At 39.1% G+C, this 18,065-nt stretch overlaps 1 protein-coding gene across 3 annotated transcripts in view; it reads left to right on the top strand.

The window, feature by feature from the left end:
- The window catches only part of TAF4B (TATA-box binding protein associated factor 4b), a 165,369-nt gene extending 153,776 nt beyond the window's left edge, over positions 1 to 11,593 (top strand). For all 3 annotated transcript variants that reach the window (XM_037982427.2, XM_037982426.2, XM_007974399.3), the window contains one exon: positions 9,742 to 11,593. In XM_037982427.2, the coding sequence (XP_037838355.2) occupies positions 9,742 to 9,909 (168 nt within the window). In that variant the 3' untranslated portion in view covers positions 9,910 to 11,593. The remainder of the gene's footprint in view (positions 1 to 9,741) is intronic.
- The last annotated feature ends 6,472 nt before the right edge of the window (positions 11,594 to 18,065 follow it).

The following is an 18,065-nucleotide window of genomic DNA, read 5'->3' as shown; positions in this document are numbered from 1 at the left end:
ATCAAAAGAGACAAAGAAGGCCATTACATAATGCTAAAGGGATCAATTTGACAAGAAGAGCTAACTATCCTAAATATATATGCACCCAATACAGGAACACCCAGATTCATAAAGCAAGTCCTTAGAGACTTACAAAGAGACTTAGACTCCCACACAATAATAATGGGAGACTTTAACACCCCAGTGTCAACATTAGACAGATCAACGAGACAGACAGTTAACAAGGATATCCAAGAATTGAACTCAACTCTGCACCAAGCAGACCTGATAGACATCTACAGAACTCTCCACCCCAAATCAACAGAATATATACATCACACTTATTCCAGAATTGACCACATAGTTGGAAGTAAAGCACTCCTCAGCAAATGTAACAGAACAGATATTATAACAAACTGTCAGACCACAGTGCAATCAAACTAGAATACAGGACTAAGAAACTCAATCAAAACTGCTCAACTACATGGAAACTGAAGAGCCTGCTCCTGAATGACTACTGGGTGCATAACGAAATGAAGGCAAAAATAAAGATGTTCTTTGAAACCAGTGAGAACAAAGATAAAACATACCAGAATCTCTGGAACACATTTAAAGCAGTGTGTAGAGGGAAATTTATAGCACTAAATGCCCACAAGAGAAAGCAGGAAAGATCTAAAATTGACACCCTAACATCACAATTAAAAGAACTAGAGAAGCAAGAGCAAACACATTCAAAAGCCAGCAGAAGGCAAGAAATAACTAAGATCAGAGCAGAACTGAAGGAGATAGAGACACAAAAAACCCTTCAAACAATCAGTGTATCCAGGAGCTGGTTTTTTGAAAAGATCAACAAAATTGAGAGACCTCTAGCAAGACTAATAAAGAAGAAAAGAAAGAAGAATCAAATAGATGCAATAAAAAATGATAAAGGGGATATCACCACCGACCCCACAGAAATACAAACTACCATCAGAGAATACTATAAACACCTCTACATAAATAAACTAGAAAATCTAGAAGAAATGGATAAATTCCTGGACACATACAGTCTCCCAAGACTAAACCAGGAAGAAGTTGAATCCCTGAATAGACCATAACAGGCTCTGAAATTGAGGCAATAAATTAATAGCCTACCAACCAAAAATAGTCCGGGACCAGACGGATTCACAGCCGAATTCTACCAGAGGTATGAGGAGGAGCTGGTACCATTCCTTCTGAAACTATTCCAATCAATAGAAAAAGAGGGAATCCTCCCTAGCTCATTTTATGAGGCCAACATCATCCTGATACCAAAGCCTGGCAGAGACACAACAAAAAAAGAGATTTTTAGACCAATATCCCTGATGAACATTGATGCAAAAATCCTCAGTAAAATACTGGCAAACCGAATCCAGCACATCAAAAAGCTTATCCACCATGATCAAGTGGGCTTCATCCTTGGGATGCAAGGCTGGTTCAATGTACGCAAATCAATAAACGTAATCCAGCATATAAACAGAACCAAAGACAAAAGCCACATGATTATCTCAATAGATGCAGAAAAGGCCTTCGACAAAATTCAACAGCCCTTCATGCTAAAAACTCTCAATAAATTTGGTATTGATGGAACGTATCTCAAAATAATAAGAGCTATTTATGACAGACCCACAGCCAATATCATACTGAATGGGCAAAAACTGGAAGCATTCCCCTTGAAAACTGGCACAAGACAGGCATATGCCCTGTCTCACCACTCCTATTCAATGTAGTGTTGGAAGTTCTGGTCAGGGCAGTCAGGCAAGAGAAAGAAATAAAAGGTATTCAATTAGGAAAAGAAGAAGTCAAATTGTCCCTGTTTGCAGATGACACGATTGTATATTTAGAAAACCCCATTGTCTCAGCCCAAAATCTCCTTAAGCTGATAAGCAACTTCAGCAAAGTCTTAGGATGCAAAATCAATGTGCAAAAACCACAAGCATTCTTATACACCAATAACAGACAAACAGCCAAATCATGAATGAACTCCCATTCACAATTGCTTTAAAGAGAATAAAATACCTAGGAATCCAACTTACAAAGGATGTGAAGGACCTCTTCAAGGAGAACTACAAACCACTGCTCAATGAAATAAAAGAGGACACAAACAAATGGAAGAACATTCCATGCTCATGGATAGGAAGAATCAATATCGTGAAAATGGTCATACTGCCCAAGGTAATTTGTAGATTCAATTCCATCCCCATCAAGCTACCAGTGACTTTCTTCACAGAAGTGGAAAAAAACTACTTTAAAGTTCATGTGGAACCAAAAAAGAGCCCGCATTGCCAAGACAATCCTAAGCCAAAAGAACAAAGCTGGAGGCATCACACTACCTGACTTCAAATTATACTACAAGGCTACAGTAACCAAAACAGCATGGTACTGGTACCAAAACAGAGATACAGACCAATGGAACAGAACAGAGCCCTCAGAAATAATACCACACATCTACAACCATCTGATCTTTGACAAACCTGACAAAAACAAGAAATGGGGAAAGGATTCCCTATTTAATAGATGCTGCTGGGAGAACTGGCTAGCCATAAGTAGAAAGCTGAAACTGGATGCCTTCCTTACACCTTATGCAAAAATTAATTCAAGGTGGATTACAGACTTAAATTTTAGATCTAAAACCATAAAAACCCTAGAAGAAAACCTAGGCAATACCATTCAGTACATAGGCATGGGCAAGGACTTCATGTCTAAAACACCAAAAAGGATGGCAACAAGGGCCAGAGTTGACAAGTGGAATCTGATTAAACTGAAGAACTTCTGTACAACAAAAGAAACTACCGTCAGAGTGAACAGGCAACCTACAGAATGGGAGAAAATTTTTGCAATCTACTCATCTGACAAAGGGCTAATATCCAGAACCTACAAAGAACTCAAACAAATTTACAAGAAAAAAAACCCAGCCCCATCAAAAAGTGGGCAAAGGATATGACCAGATACTTCTCAAAAGAAGACACTTATGCAGCCAACAGACACATGAAAAAATGCTCATCATCACTAGCCATCAGAGAAATGCTAATCAGAACCAAAATGAGATACCATCTCACACCAGTTAGAATGGTGATCATTAAAAAGTCAGGAAACAACAGGTGCTGGAGAGGATGTGGAGAAATAGGAACACTTTTACACTGTTGGTGGGACTGTAGACTAGTTCAACCATTGTAGAAGACAGTGTGGCGATTCCTCAAGGTTCTAAAACTAGAGAAATACCATTTGACCCAGCCATCCCACTACTGGGTATATACCCAAAGGATTATAAATCATGCTGCTATAAAGACATATGCACACATATGTTTATTGCGGCACTATTCACAATAGCAAAGACTTGGAACCAACTCACATGTCCATCAATGATAGACTGGATTAGGAAAATGTGGCATATATACACCATGGAATACTATGCAGCCATAAAAAAGGATGAGTTCATGTCCTTTGTAGGGACATGGATGCAGCTGGAAACCATCATTCTCAGCAAACTATTGCAGGAACAGAAGACCAAACACCGCTTGTTCTCACTCATAGGTGGGAATTGAACAATGAGAACACTTGGACACAGGAAGGGGAACATCACCCACTGGGCCTGTTATGGGGTTGGGGGAGGGGGAAGGGATAGCATTAGGACATACACCTAATGTAAATGACGAGTTAATGGGTGCAGCACACCAACATGGCACATGTATACATACGTAACCTGCACGTTGTGCACATGTACCCTAGAACATAAAGTATTTTATATATATATATATAAAAGAATAAAATGAAGGTGATAAAAGATGAGAGAGCTGTTGCTTCAGAAGTTCTGCTTGTTGACCAGCAGAGGGCAGTCAAATTTGAAGCTCAGTATTTTTCTGTCCTGTGTTCCCCTTTAAGGCCTAGAAGCTTGGGTATTTTGAATATAAATTTTCAGTGTTCTTGTTACACTGGGTCAGGTATCCAGGGCACTTTTATTTATTTTTGCTTCTGAAACTTAGAAGATGTTCAGTTTTTTTTTTTTTCTGGAGCTGGGTCTTCTTTCTACTCCCTATTCTTCACGGTTGGACCTTGTTTCCTCCTTAAAGCTGAAAAGACTTGAGCCATCCCTTAAGAGCTGCCATGGTGGCATGAGGTTGGGACTTAGTGTAAATCAGGTAGAATGTGAGAATGTCATGAATCTTTGCCTTTTGATTCCTCTATTAAGAAATTCTCAGTTTTTGTGTTTGGTTAACTATTCTGATTCTGGGACACAAATTTTGCTTTTATTAGTCTTAGGATTCAGGGAATTGAATGAAAGAGATTGACTTTTAGTTTCTAGAGACAATATTGATAAGCTTAGTTGATTCTGTACAGCAGCAGGCTCCTCCACTATTTAATTTGAGGAGTGTAAGAAAAACTTGCTATCCACCTGTCACAGGTCTGAAATGCCCATCGGTCTACTTTGGAGCTTTAGGCATTCAAGGCTCCCTTAAAATTCAGAAATTTCACTGAGAAGGACAAGGTAAGTATGGCAGCACAAATTATTTCTCTTGAGTTCAGTAACCAGTGATTTAGTGAAGACTTGAGAGAATAGGACCTGGATAGGAGGGGGATGGGAAAAAAGCTCTGGAGCTAGAATTACACTGTTTCCTGTTTGTAAACCTTCAGTGCCTTCCTACTAACTAGGGACTTCATTATGAAAATAGGGCGAACATCTTTAGAGCATATACCAATCTCATTTAATCTTCACACCAGCCATATGAGATAATTAGTATTACTGTCCCTGGTTTGCAGATTGGGAAACTGAGGCACAGAGAAATTAAGTAATTTGAGATTGCCTATGGAGGAGGCAATGAGTGTTTGCCACCGTTCAGTTATGTATGTCTTATGCTGCCTAGCACAGTTCCTTGCCCATAGTAGGTTCCCCGTAACCCAGATAGTTTTGAATGGAATCAGAACATGGACTAGCATGAAGCTACATTACCATGGATGGTGGCTCTTGGGAGGAGAGGCCTGTATGGAGTCACTATAAACCCCAACAGGATTCCTGAAGACCCTGGGTTCATAAAGATGTCCTTTCTGCTTCTAATGTAGTAGAGCAGTCATCTAATTTAAGGAAATATGGAAAAAGAAGTAGAAAAGCCTTTAAAGGTTATATTTCACAACACCTGCTGCATTAAGTTGAAGGGATAAAAATTGGATTACTAGTTATTTTTAGTTATTTAATATCATTATTAAAATGGTGTTACTTATCTAAAATTGGTAACTGATGATTTTGCATTTTTTCTTGTTAGAGCAATGGAGTTCCTCCAAAGTTTCATTATAAAAACAAGAAACTTAGTTTAGTGGTATAACAAAACAAATTAGGTGAGATAAGTTGTTAGTGGGCTGGGTAATATTAATGGGTAACAATTATCTGGCAATTTTAGAAGATGTTAACATTTTGGTTTGAGTCGGCTTCTTAGGACATCTGTTGTGTACCTGGGAAATGAATTGTTTGTTTCATTTTCATCCAGGAGAAGAATCCAGATTAAGGAATATCTTCATGTAGAAAGTTACGTGGGAAAACCTTCTATTTCCAAAATGAACAGTATGCTAACAGTGAGAAGAATAAACAGCCTTTTTTTTTTTTTTTTTTTTCCTTTCTTAAAAACTCTGGGCCCTTAATCACGTTAGTGTTCTTTGTGATTTCTAATGTGACCAGAAATCAGTCCTAGTCAACTCTGGGGAAAGGACTTGATGAGGCAGAGGAAAATTAAAACTGATGGTGAAAAAGTAGGTTTGGTTTTTATGGCTGTAAGTTATCTGTGTACTCTCTACCCTCTTAACTGTGGATAATTGAGAGTAGATGGTTATTTTGGCCAGGTCATTGTGATTGGCAAGTTACAATTGCAGACTTCGCCAAATCATAAGCTCAGGAATAAAAATGCTACATATTTTGCATTCAGATTCAAGAAAGATTGACTTTCTAGTTAGCTGCTATTTGGGGAAAGAGAATGCTATCACCTTTGTAAAGTTGTGAATCATGAAAGACATTTCTGTTGGGTTACTGAAAGTCCCTTGGGGTTTTTTTCATTTATAACATTGCCTCAGGCCCTCTGCTGCATCCTGTTGGAATGACCTTCTTTTCAACTCTGTGCTGGCAGCTGTAATATGGCTCTTTCCCCTGAATCCTTCAGGCTTGTCACATGACAAACATGAACTGTGACCCCTTTGTTCCTTACTCAGATGATTAGGTCTCTTTATTTTTTTTTTTCTGTTTGACAATTTTGCCTTATTGTCTTTCCTTTCCCCCCTCTCTTTGCTTCCATGTTAATTTCTTCCTGAGGCAAGGTTTTTGGGGTAACGATTTAATTTTTTATTGAAATATAGCATCAATATAAAAAGTACACAAGTCGTAAGCTCACCACAGTTTTCACAGCATGAACACATTCATGTAGGCAGTAGTTAGATCAAGAAGGAAACATCATCAGAACTCCAGACAACCTCACTCTTCTTCTAATCACTTCTCATCTCCCCCATGATAACTCACTCTCCTGACTTTTTTTTAGCTTTGTCTGGGGACTTGGTAGAAATTGAATCATACAGTATGAATTCCTTTATGTCTGGTTCCTTTCATTGAACATTTTTGTGATACTCTTTCATGTTACCCAGTCATTATTGCTGTGTATCATTCCATGGTATGATTATTCTACAATTTATTGTACTCTTAATGTACTCACTTGGATTGTTTCTAGCTTAGGGCTCTTGTGGATAGTTATCATCCTTATACAATATCTTTTGATGAACCCATGGCATATTTCTGGGTATTTATATAGATGTGGAATTGCCGAGACATTGTGTCTGTCTAGCCAGTTGTTTTACAATTTCATATAAAACACCAAAGTACTGATTTTAGGTAAACTCTTAGAAGATTTATAAACATATAGATACAGTTTTAGTGTAATATATCTAATTTATGGCTAAAGAAATTACCTCTAGTTAAATGTATTGAAGTTTTTTTTTTTTTGAGACAGAGTCTCACTCTATCATCCAGGCTGTAGTGCAGTGGCATGATCTTGGCTCACTTCACCCTCTGCCTCCCGGGTTCAAGCAGTTCTTCCACCTCAGCCTCCCGAGTAAGTGAGCTTACAGACACACACCACCACGCCCGGCTCATTTTTTAATTTTTTTGATAGAGATGGGGTTTCACCATGTTAGCCAGGCTGGTCTTGAACTCTTGACCTCAAGTGATTTGCTTGCCTTGGCCTAAATATATTGTAGTTTTAAACGGGTTACTCCTGTAAACAACAAAACTGCCACTCACTGCCAATTATGTGTTTTAGTAACTTTCTTCCTAATATGTACTTTTTATTCAATTTTCTAAACAAAACTGAACTTTTGGTGCCATTCTGCAAAAATCTTATGAAGATATTTTGATGGTAATAATTTACAGTGGTTAAAATTACATCTGAGTTACACCATCTCTGAGTGTTGATGCTAGCAGAGTGACACGCTAGTGCTTCACTGCCAGGCTTAGCTGAAGTTCCGGAGGCTCACACTTGTACAAATTGCATTCATTACCAAGAACCCTGCAGAAGTAGCGAGAGACTGGCTGTGTACTATGGATGGGCTCCGGGATAAGTAGCCAAACAATTGTGCAGCTGAGACTGATCTTTTTTTCCTCTTTTAGAATGTGGACTTTCCAGAATTTTTTCCATGGATACTTATAACAAGTTTAACTTAATGAGTATAAAAATATGACTGTGATATCATGTCCCTCAAAAACTGGGTAGAATCTCTTAAACAAGTTTTATTTGTCCATCAGAAAAAGTACCCCTAAGTCATGCTGTGAACATGCATGGAATTAAGTTTGACTGATTTTGACCATGGTGTTTTGGAGACCTTAAGGGATTTCCTTCTTCTCCATCAAAACAAAACAAGAAACCCAAAAAGGTGGAAGGAGTAATTAAAATTTAATGGTTATAAAAGGACAGTAACAGAACCAGATTTTCTTCCTATGTTAGGTAAATATCTTTCCTTATGTATGTCTTTTGGGTGGATAAAAGACATTTATTTGCCAGTCCTATTGAGACGTTTTTTGAAACAAAGGATTTTGTTTTGAAACAAAGGTAAAAAGAATTAAAGGGTTTCATTTGTACAAAATTACCCTTTGAGAGTTCTATGTTTTTCTTTTCTTCCAATTAAAAGTAATAGCATATAGACATATTGGTAATTCATATTGGTAAACATATTCGGAAAACTGTCTTAATTACAGGAGTGTTGTGTTTTCATCATTTTAAAATGACGTTTAGAATTCTTGTTGTTCTGTTTTAAACCAGTACATTCAATTTAGAAAATATTGTGGATATTTTGTTTGATATGTGTTGCTCTGTGAACTCTGCTAAGCCCTAGAGGAGACAGAAACCATAGTCCTTGTTCTCAGAAAGCTTACGGTCTAGTGGGTATGTGGTGGTGGTGGGAGCATATACAAATTACTGTAATACGATGTAAGGTCATTGCCATGGTGAGATTTCCTTGGATGAAGGACAGGTAGACCCATTTGAAATGGGTCTTAAAAGATGGGTCGATTGGCCTAGAATGGCCTCTTTGTGAATCTCTGTCTATTGTGGCTGCAGTTAAGATGCCTTGTAAAGGAACAATGGGAAGTGAGGCTGGAGAGAAGGAAGCCAGGGTGATGGGTTTATATGTGATATGGTGGATGATACAGCACAGTGGTTAAGATCACTTACTTTATTTTTATTTTTATTATTTTTATTTTTTTGAGACAGAGTCTTGCTCTGTTGTCCAGGCGGGAATGCAGTAGCACAATCTCAGCTCACTGCAGCCTCCGCCTCCCAGGTTCAACTTTCCTGCCTCAGCCTCCCTAGTAGCTGGGATTACAGGCACGTGCCACCACACCCGGCTAATTTTTTTATTTTTAGTAGAGACGGGGTTTCACCATGTTGGTCAGGCTGGTCTCGAACTCCTGACCTCAGGTGAGCTGCTCACCTCGACCTCCCAAAGTGCTGGGATTACAGACGTGAGCTACCATGCCCAACCAGAGCGTTTACTTTAAATCAAATTAGAAACTGAGTCACAGCTCAACTTTGCTATGTGACCTTGAGCAGATCGCTTAACCTGTCTAAGCTCAATTTCCTTATTTGATAAATGGGGGCAGCGCTCATTTAAAACTGGCTGCAATTTTGTATGATAGAAAAGAGATAATATATGAAAAGTGCTCAGTGTGGTTCTCAAGAAGCTGCTCTGAGCAGTGGGGAGCCATTGAAGATTTTGGAACCATGGCCTGGTGGGATCTGAACAATGAAAGGCCTTCATTGTTATTTTCTATTATTGACATACAAAGGACTGCATACATTTAAAGTATACCTTTGATAGATTTTTATGTATGCATACAGCTATGAAATCATCACCACAATCGAAGTGATAAACACATCTATCACTCTCAAAAGATTTGTGTAAGGCCTTTAAAGAGGGAAAGGCTGGCCTGCAATGCACTGGAAAGAATGGAGCCAAGTAGAGCCTGGAAATGGAGAAACCACTTCAGAGGCTATTGCCATGCTGCAGGTGAGAAGGAAGGAATGAATGAGCTCAGGTGATAGGTTTAGTGGCCATTTGAGGCTGGCTGCTGGAGGACAGGGTTAGGTCTTCATCATTCTATTATCTCCAGTACCTAACCCAGTGACCAGGGGGTAGTGGGCTCTTACATGCTAGAATTGACAGGCTTTCCCTTTATGAAAGATTTTTGTTTCAAATTGCTTTTCCTTTTATTATTTTTAGGGCTTAAAAGACAACCTTCTTGCTTCTGGGACATCCAGCCTGACAGCCACCAAACAATTGCATCGTCCAAGAATCACGAGAGTCTGCCTCAGGGACTTGATATTTTGTATGGAACAGGAACGGGAGATGAAGTATTCTCGAGCTCTATACCTGGCCCTTCTGAAGTGACCACTCCACTCTCCATCCAGATCCTTGCTATTTACTGCCAAAGAAGACACAAAGAGCATTGTTGCACTGTCCTGAAATTTCAATTTCTGGAAAATAATCACCAACATTGAAAGAGCATTGTTTACAGTTAGAAACTATATTAACTCTTACCTATCCATCCCATGGGGCTCTTACAGACTCAAATTCATCTTTGTCTTCTGAAAATCGGTTATGAAATACACTTTGCACAGAATTCGGCATCTGCCCATCTGTGCATTAAATTAAAGCAAGTTAAGGCCCTGTTTGTTACTACCTGCCTCATCTGCCGAATTGTAGCAGGTGAGGTGTCCTTCCCTAATACAGCATGCATTGAGATGCAGGAGAAAGGAAGAGGTGTAAGAAAATACAAGAATGACTATGTCATTCTATATTGAACCTGTCCTAAAGTGGTAGGTTTTCTGGGCAGGAATCAGAAGTTGCTTAGCTAACTATGACAGTCACCTTCTGTACATGACAGACCACAGAGTAGGGCCTGTGGTGACTTTGGTCGGCTGAGTTCCAATGTTGTCAAAACGAGACAAATGGGGATAGATTGTGCCTGCGATTGCTAATTCTCTGCTTCATATCACCATATGCCGTTTCTGGTACCAAGTGAGGGGACGTCCTTATCAGGGAAACCTTAAAATTAAATCTACCAATGTATCTTGTTGAAAAAACAGAAAAGGTGCAAAGTATTAGAAGGAACGTTAAGGCATTGCTTTCAAACTGATGAGGGGAATGTGAAAATGGTATCATAAAACAGGAAATGTGCTTCATACGCCCAAGAGGGGAAGAGGTAGAATCGGAACTCCAAAACAATTGGTACATGTTTTGTTGATGGGGAAAAAAATCACAGCACAACCAGAAAGGAGAATGTACCAGATGTTTTCAAATTATAGTATTTTGAAAGGAAAATGTTATTTTTTGTTTTGTATTGTTTTAAATCCCAAGAAGGATAGTTTTTGTAGTTCCTTCTGTCATAATGTATTTTAGTTATCCTAAGTTTTAAGCGTGTTGGCACATTTAAAAAATCCTAATTGATGATGAGAAATTTTTAACAATAGGACTTTATGTTGGATTCTGTACTTAAAAGGTACTGTCAGTATCTCACTCTTCGGAATATGAGCTCTAAATATGAGAAGCAAGTTATATGTGTTCACCTGAGGAAGAAGCTGATGGACAAAGCAAACCCTCTTTAAAAAAAGAAAAAAAAGAAAATTCCACGTGTGTGGAATACAGCTGGTGAAAAATAATCACTGTAGTTAGAATCACATACAGAAAAAAATGATTGAATCCTCCAAGAAGGTATTTCGGAAATGGGAAATGCTATACTTATAAGAATTCAGAGCAAAAAAAACCACCTCACGTATGTTATTCTGCATCCTGTTCTTCCCATTGGGACTGTTATGGCCACATTCTACACTATAGTAAATTTTAAATTGGCCACTTTTTTTTGTTTCAGCAAGTTATGTAAAATGCTATAAATTATGTGAATGTTAAAGGAGTACTTTAAGAAGAGATCTTTATCCAAAGTTGTTTTTGTATATTTAAATGCTTACCTTTATTTTTTGTAAAGTGCAGCCTACTCATTTATGTATAATCTTACTGATCAGATGTTTAAAATTATTTCAAATACTTCATTAAAATAATTATTTTATTATAAGAATAACTTTGCTTAGTCACTGACTTTGAAAACCATTGTCCTTAGTAGTTAGCCCCTGATGTGCTCACATTGCTGGGCTGTGAATTTTTCCTAGCTCGGACTGTGAGTTACTTTGGAGTGTGGACATTTTTGGTTCCAGAAACTCACTTCAGATCCAAGTTGTTGTATCACTTTATTTGACATAGTTGTAAATTTGCAGGCTATTTGATTCACAAAGAAAGCTAAGCATACTCATTGCAAAAGCTTTTCTTGCCCATGAGGGTTTTTTACTAAGGTATTTTTCAAAATTTATTTTTAAACTTTGTCTTGTGAAATATATCTTAAGAAAGAACAAATAAGTGCGTCCAAGGTATTCTTCTGTGCAGTTTGCAGAATGGTGGCCTTGGAGTAGATTTGATCTACAAATGCATTCTCCTTGACTCAGACAGTATTGCCAGTGTTTTAATTCATAAGAATCTATATTTCCGTTTCTTTTGAGAAATTAGAAGATCGGGAATCCCTAGCTGTACCCTGGTGGCAACAATCCATCAGAGCTAACCAGCAGCTGTCTACTTTAGATACACAGGCATAAGTTTACCTTCCCTTGCCTGATTCATTTAGGCATTGGAGTTCATGACCCTCTGCCTTCAATATTTATTTTGCAGCTGGGCCTCATACCTGTAATCCCCAGCACTTAGGGAGGCCGAGGTGGGAGGATTGCTTGAGGCTAAGTTTGAGACAGCCTGGGCAACATAGCAAGACCCACCTCTACAAAAAATGAAAGAATTAGCTGGGTGTGGTTATGTGCACCTGTAGTCCCAGCAACTCAGGAGGGCGAAGCAGGAGAATTGCTTGAGCCCAGGAGATTGAAGCTGCAGTGAGCTATGATCACACCACTGCACGCCAGCCTGGGTGACAGAACAAGATCCCATCTCAAAACAAAATGTGGCCTGGCACGGTGGCTCACGCCTGTAATCCCAGCACTTTGGGAGGCCAAGGTGGGTGGATCACTTGATGTCAGCAGTTCAAGACCAGCCTGGCCAACGTGGTGAAACCCCATCTCTACTAAAAATACAAAAATTAGCCAGATGGGGTGTTGGGTGCCTGTAATCCCATCTACTGGGGAGGCTGAGGCAGGAGAATCATTTGAACCCGGGAGGGAGAGGTTGCAGTGAGCTGAGATCATGCCATTGCACTCCAGCCTGGGTGACAGAGTGAGACTCCATCTCAAAAGTGTGTGTGTGTGTGTGTGTGTTTAGATACACATATACATGTATTTGTCTTGGGTGATGAACGCTAAAAAGTACCAGAAATTCTCCATCTGTTTACTTTTTTAAAGCAACTCTACTGAAGTGTATTTTACATTAAAAAACTACCCATTTCATATATTTACTTTTATTTGTTTCTATATTTTAGACCCAGGGTCTTACTCTGTCACCTGAGGCTGGAGTGCAGTTGTGTAATGATGGCTCACTGTAACCTTAAATTCTTGGGCTCAGGCGGTCCTCCCACCTCAGCCTCCCAAGTAGCTGGAACTACTGATAAGTACCACCTTGCCCAGCTAAATTTTGTCATTTTTTTTGTAGAGATGGGTCGTTGCTGTGTTGCACAGACTGGTATTGAACTCCTGGGCTCAAGTGATCCTCCTGCGTCAGCCTCCCAAAGTGCTAAGATTACAGGTGTAAGCCACCACTCCCAAACCCACTGACCTTTTTTTTTTTTTTTTTTTTTTTTGAGATGGAGTCTTGCTCTGTCGCCCAGGCTGGTGTGCAGTGGCGTGATTTTGGCTCATTGCAACCTCTGCCTCGTGGGTTCAAGCGATTCTCCTGCCTCAGCCTCCCAAGTAGCTGGGATTACAGGGTTGTGCCACCACACCCGTCTAATTTTGTATTTTTAGCATAGGCGGGGTTTCACTGCATTGCTCAGGCTGGTCTTGAACTCCTGACCCCAAGTAATCCACCCGCCTTTGCCTCCCAAAGTGCTGGGATTACAGGTGTGAGCCACTGTGCCCAGCCCGCATTTACTTTTAATATGACTGAACGATCTTTCAAATGGTCTCCTGCTGAACATTTTTGATTCTTCTCTTTACAATAAAAAAGTAAACTTTAATATTTCTTAAGACCTGCATTTGAGGTAAATTTTGTAAGAATTATGGAAAAACTTTATTTAGAATTAAGAATAGTTATACTAGTCATGGTTACAACAGAGAACACAAGCCGTGTTAAGGCATATTCTTTAGAAAAATACGGAACCAAGTTCTCAAGTTGATTAGTTTGGACTTTATCTCTTTGCCTAGTTGTACTGTCAACCAACTGTTTATAAAACTTTTTCCTCAACAAGTCTCAGTGATTGTGCAGAGATAAAACTATAATGTGTCACATGTTTACACATGACCTAGTCAGTTTTTATTTTGTTTTTAACATTTCTGTCTTTTTAAACACTTTCATATGCCTCTCCGAACTATTTTTGTTTTACATGTGGACATGATTTATAGCTGATATCAGCATCTTTTCTGACTTTTTAATACTGCTTAATATTTTCATATGCATTTCAGCTGTATCACATTGGTGCAATTTGCTTTTTTGCTGAAGTTGTTTCATCAGTTGGAAGTTGGTCTTCAGTAGATATTTTTGTTATTTTTCTTCTGGTAAACAATTGAGAGACTGTGCTGTACCGAAAAAGAAACTGAAAGCGTTGATCATCATATAGCTGAACACTGGCTGATTCGGTGAGATATAGAAATATAAAGTAATAGAGTATATTACTATACACGGTATATAGATACAGAAAGTACTACAGATATATAAAGTAGGAGCATCACAGCCTATGTAGACCTTGCCACACTGAATATTTGTAGGAAGAAAATATTCCTGAGGAACTCATTTAAAGACTTTTGGCTTTGTTGGTAAACCACAGTGAGAGCAATTTTAATGGCAACTCTTAAAATAATGTTAGGTTGCCATCTCTCCAAGTTCTTTTACCATGGGTGGTACTGAAGCAGTATTGCTATGGGCGAGAGCATACCCTGGCTTCCCATCTTAGTCCTGCCTCTTTCCAGTGTGTGACCTTGGCAAATTATTCAACTTTTCTGTGCCTTTGTTTTCTTGCGTGTATGTAATAGGAACCACCTGTGAGGTGGTTGGGGGACTTGATTGCGTTGTCATATGTAAAGCACTGTTCTAAGTGCTTTATGTGTGAACAGCGCTAGAACATGGAGTGAATAGTATACAGTCCTGCATCGCTGAATGACAGAGACGATGGGGATATGTTCTAAGAAATGCATCAGGCAACTTTGTCGCACAAATACCATAGAGTATACTTAAACCTAAATGGTGTAGCCTACTGCACACCTAGGCTATATGGCGTAGCCTGTTTCTCATAGGTTACAAACCTGTACAGCCTGTTACTGTACTGAATACAGCAATTGTAACACAATGGTAACGATTTGTGTTTCTAAACATACCTAAACATAGACAAGGTACTATAAAAATAAGTATTATAATTATGTGGCACATGGCCATGTATGTTGGTTATTACTGTTTTATAGATTTTGGAATGGCGTAGTTCTACTTCCTGTCGGCCTCTAGTACCGTTTTTTTTTTTTTTTTTTTTTGAGACAGAGTCTCACTCTGTTGCCCAGGCTGGAGTGCAGTGGCACCATCTTGGCTCACTGCAACCTCCGCCTCCCAAGTTCAAGCAATTCTCCTGCCTCAGCCTCCTGAGTAGCTGGGTTTACAGGCACGTGCCACCATACCCAGCTAATTTTTGTATTTTTAGCAGAGATGGGGTTTCTCCATGTTGGCCAGGCTGGTCTCAAACTCCTGACCTCAGGTGATCCTCCCGCCTTGGCCTCCCAAAGTGCTGGGATTATAGATGTGAGCCACCATGCCTGGCCTCCAGTACCATATTATATTGATGAAAGTCACTGACTGAATGCATGCACCTTAGTGTCTTATTTATAGACAGTCTAAGATCATGTGAGATTGTTATCTATTGCACTGGGGATTGGGTAATGGGGAGGCTAGGAGGAGAAAGGTACGATAATACAGGGGAGCCACTTGTCAGAATAATTCTTATGTCTGTGGCTTTGCCTAGTAAGTTTCCTGTGGAATTGGAAGCAGTGAAGAAGCCATGTCAGTACTTGAAAACACAATAGATACATGGTGAATATTCAAACAGTATAAAAAAGCATAGCAGAATATCTTACTCAGACCTTCCCAAGTCCCCTGCTCCCCTCCCTAGATTCACCCACTTTTGCCAATTTCAACATATCTTTCCAGCATAGTCAATATATATAAGCCCATAGTTGTATATTCCCCCTTTATTTGCATATGACAGCATACTGATCTGTCCTTTGCCATTTTCAAAACCCTGTTATTCTTAATTCAATTTATACTGTGTTCCAGGTCAGGAGTCTTGGTAGAATCTTGCTGTAGTCTTTGGGAAAACAACACATGACTGTTTCCTCAAGGGGTTTAGTCACAAGTTTTCTTACTATTTTGTAAATCACAGTGTTTCTTTACCAAAGAGGCATGCAACATAAGGGGAGTAGAGATTTCCTAAGATGAGGAGGTGGGGAGAGGGAAAGACGAAAAGTCATTTAAGGGAAGGATTGAGTGTTCCAGTTGTAATTATAAAGTTTCTCTGACAGCATCCTCCCACCATGAACCACTGGTATCCTGGAAACCAACCTGAATTTAGGATTGCTCCAACCTCTTTTCTGTAAGATTTATATTTCTGATTAAAAATTAATGACTAGATCAGAATAGGGATGATCTAAATCTGAGATTCCTGGGAGTGATCCCTGATGGGATACCTGATACCCAAAATACTCTTAAGTCTTATATTCTAGGGCCTTCTAAGGCAAAAGATTGAGAGGCCCAAAACGAGAAAATATGTTTAGTAAAGAAAATATTTACTTTGACTAGTTATGATGGTCACGTAGGGGAGAAAAGGCAAATTTTGGAAATGTAAGATGGGGACAATTTATATATATATATATATATATATATATATATATATATATGTATATATACACACACACACACACACACTGTCCAAATTCAAATGGTACAAAAGAAGATACAGTAGAGTCCCCCACCTTTGTTGTCTAGGTAAATTGTTCACAGTTTCTCTTTCAAAGAAATTTTAGAAAAGGAGTTAAAGGGTTGCCTGTAAACCTTTCATCTTCCTCAAAGACTTTCCCTTGATTATAAGAGTGATATATTCTCATTGCAGAAAATTTGGAAAATAAAAATATAAGGAAAATGAAAACACATGTGGCACTGTTAACATTTTGATGCATTTCTTTCTAGCCCTTTTTCCTGTGCTAACTCTGTAGATGTTTTAGATCACATTGTTGAGCCAGCGTTGTGTCTTACTCATGTACTTTTGGAAATGCTGGGGGAAATGAGAAGAAAAACAAGTAGGAGAATGAAGCATCGTTTTTGAATTCTGTCCCTCAAAGTTATGTTGAGGCCATGTTTCTCATTTCCTCAAATAGCATGTGGATTTGTTGAAGGTGATTTCAATTTGCTGTTGTTATGGGTGAAATGAAAGTACCCATTTCGTCTTGTCATTGCTTGCAGGGTTCTCTACATGTTAAGGTATTGTGGAAGAAAAATTGCCATAACTCTATGCAAATTATTTAGATTCAAAGCTAGTATAGAAATGTAACTTTTGAGGGTTAGGCTATAAGACTGATAACTTTTCCTATTTGTGATATTAATGGAGGCTTTGCCTGAGAATGAAGGAAAGGTCAGGACTTGATGGTTGGCTTCTTGACAACATCATATGGCTGAGGCCTCCAATTCCCTAAATACAAGTGGGAAGTTGTGCTAGGGGTCTCCATAGGTCCTTTAAACTTTCAATTCTCGATAGTTTAATCTCACTGGGTACTTCTTAGCAATCTTAATTCTTATGAAAGTGATAGTGGTTGCCTTTAATGCTAAGGGAAGGAAGAAAATTGAACAAATAGTGCTTTGTGTCTTCTGTGCTTTCTGCCATTATCGTAAAGTGTGTGTGTGCTGCTGGGCTAGACCCCAATTAAAAACTAACACAAGCATTGCCATTGACCTATATTGGCTGCATTCGTTTTCTAGGGCTGCTGTAACAAATGACACAAACTGGGTGACTTAAGGCAACAGAAATTTATTCTCACAGTTCTGGAGGCTAGAAGCCCGAATCCAAGGTCGGCAGGGCCGCCCTCACTCTAAAGGCTCTAGGGGAGAATCCTTCCTTGCCTCTTCCAGCCTCTGGAAGCTGCTGGCTGTGGGAACAAAATGCCAGTGTCTACATCTGTCTTCACATGGTCTTCTCTGTGTCTGTCTGTGTCCTCTCCTCCTCTTATAAGAACACCAGTTGGAGGGCCCTCCTCCCTGAGGGCCCTCACTTGGACTACACACAAGTGTATAATCTCATCTTCACCTTTAACTAGTTACCTCTGCAAAGACCCTGTTTCCAAATAAGGTCCCCTTTGAAGTTCCAGGTCAGTGTG

This window comes from Chlorocebus sabaeus, chromosome 18, assembly GCF_047675955.1.
Source record: "Chlorocebus sabaeus isolate Y175 chromosome 18, mChlSab1.0.hap1, whole genome shotgun sequence".
Lineage (NCBI taxonomy): Eukaryota > Metazoa > Chordata > Mammalia > Primates > Cercopithecidae > Chlorocebus > Chlorocebus sabaeus.
Note: the sequence above shows the minus strand (reverse complement) of the source record. Positions and strands in the feature narration are given on the sequence as shown.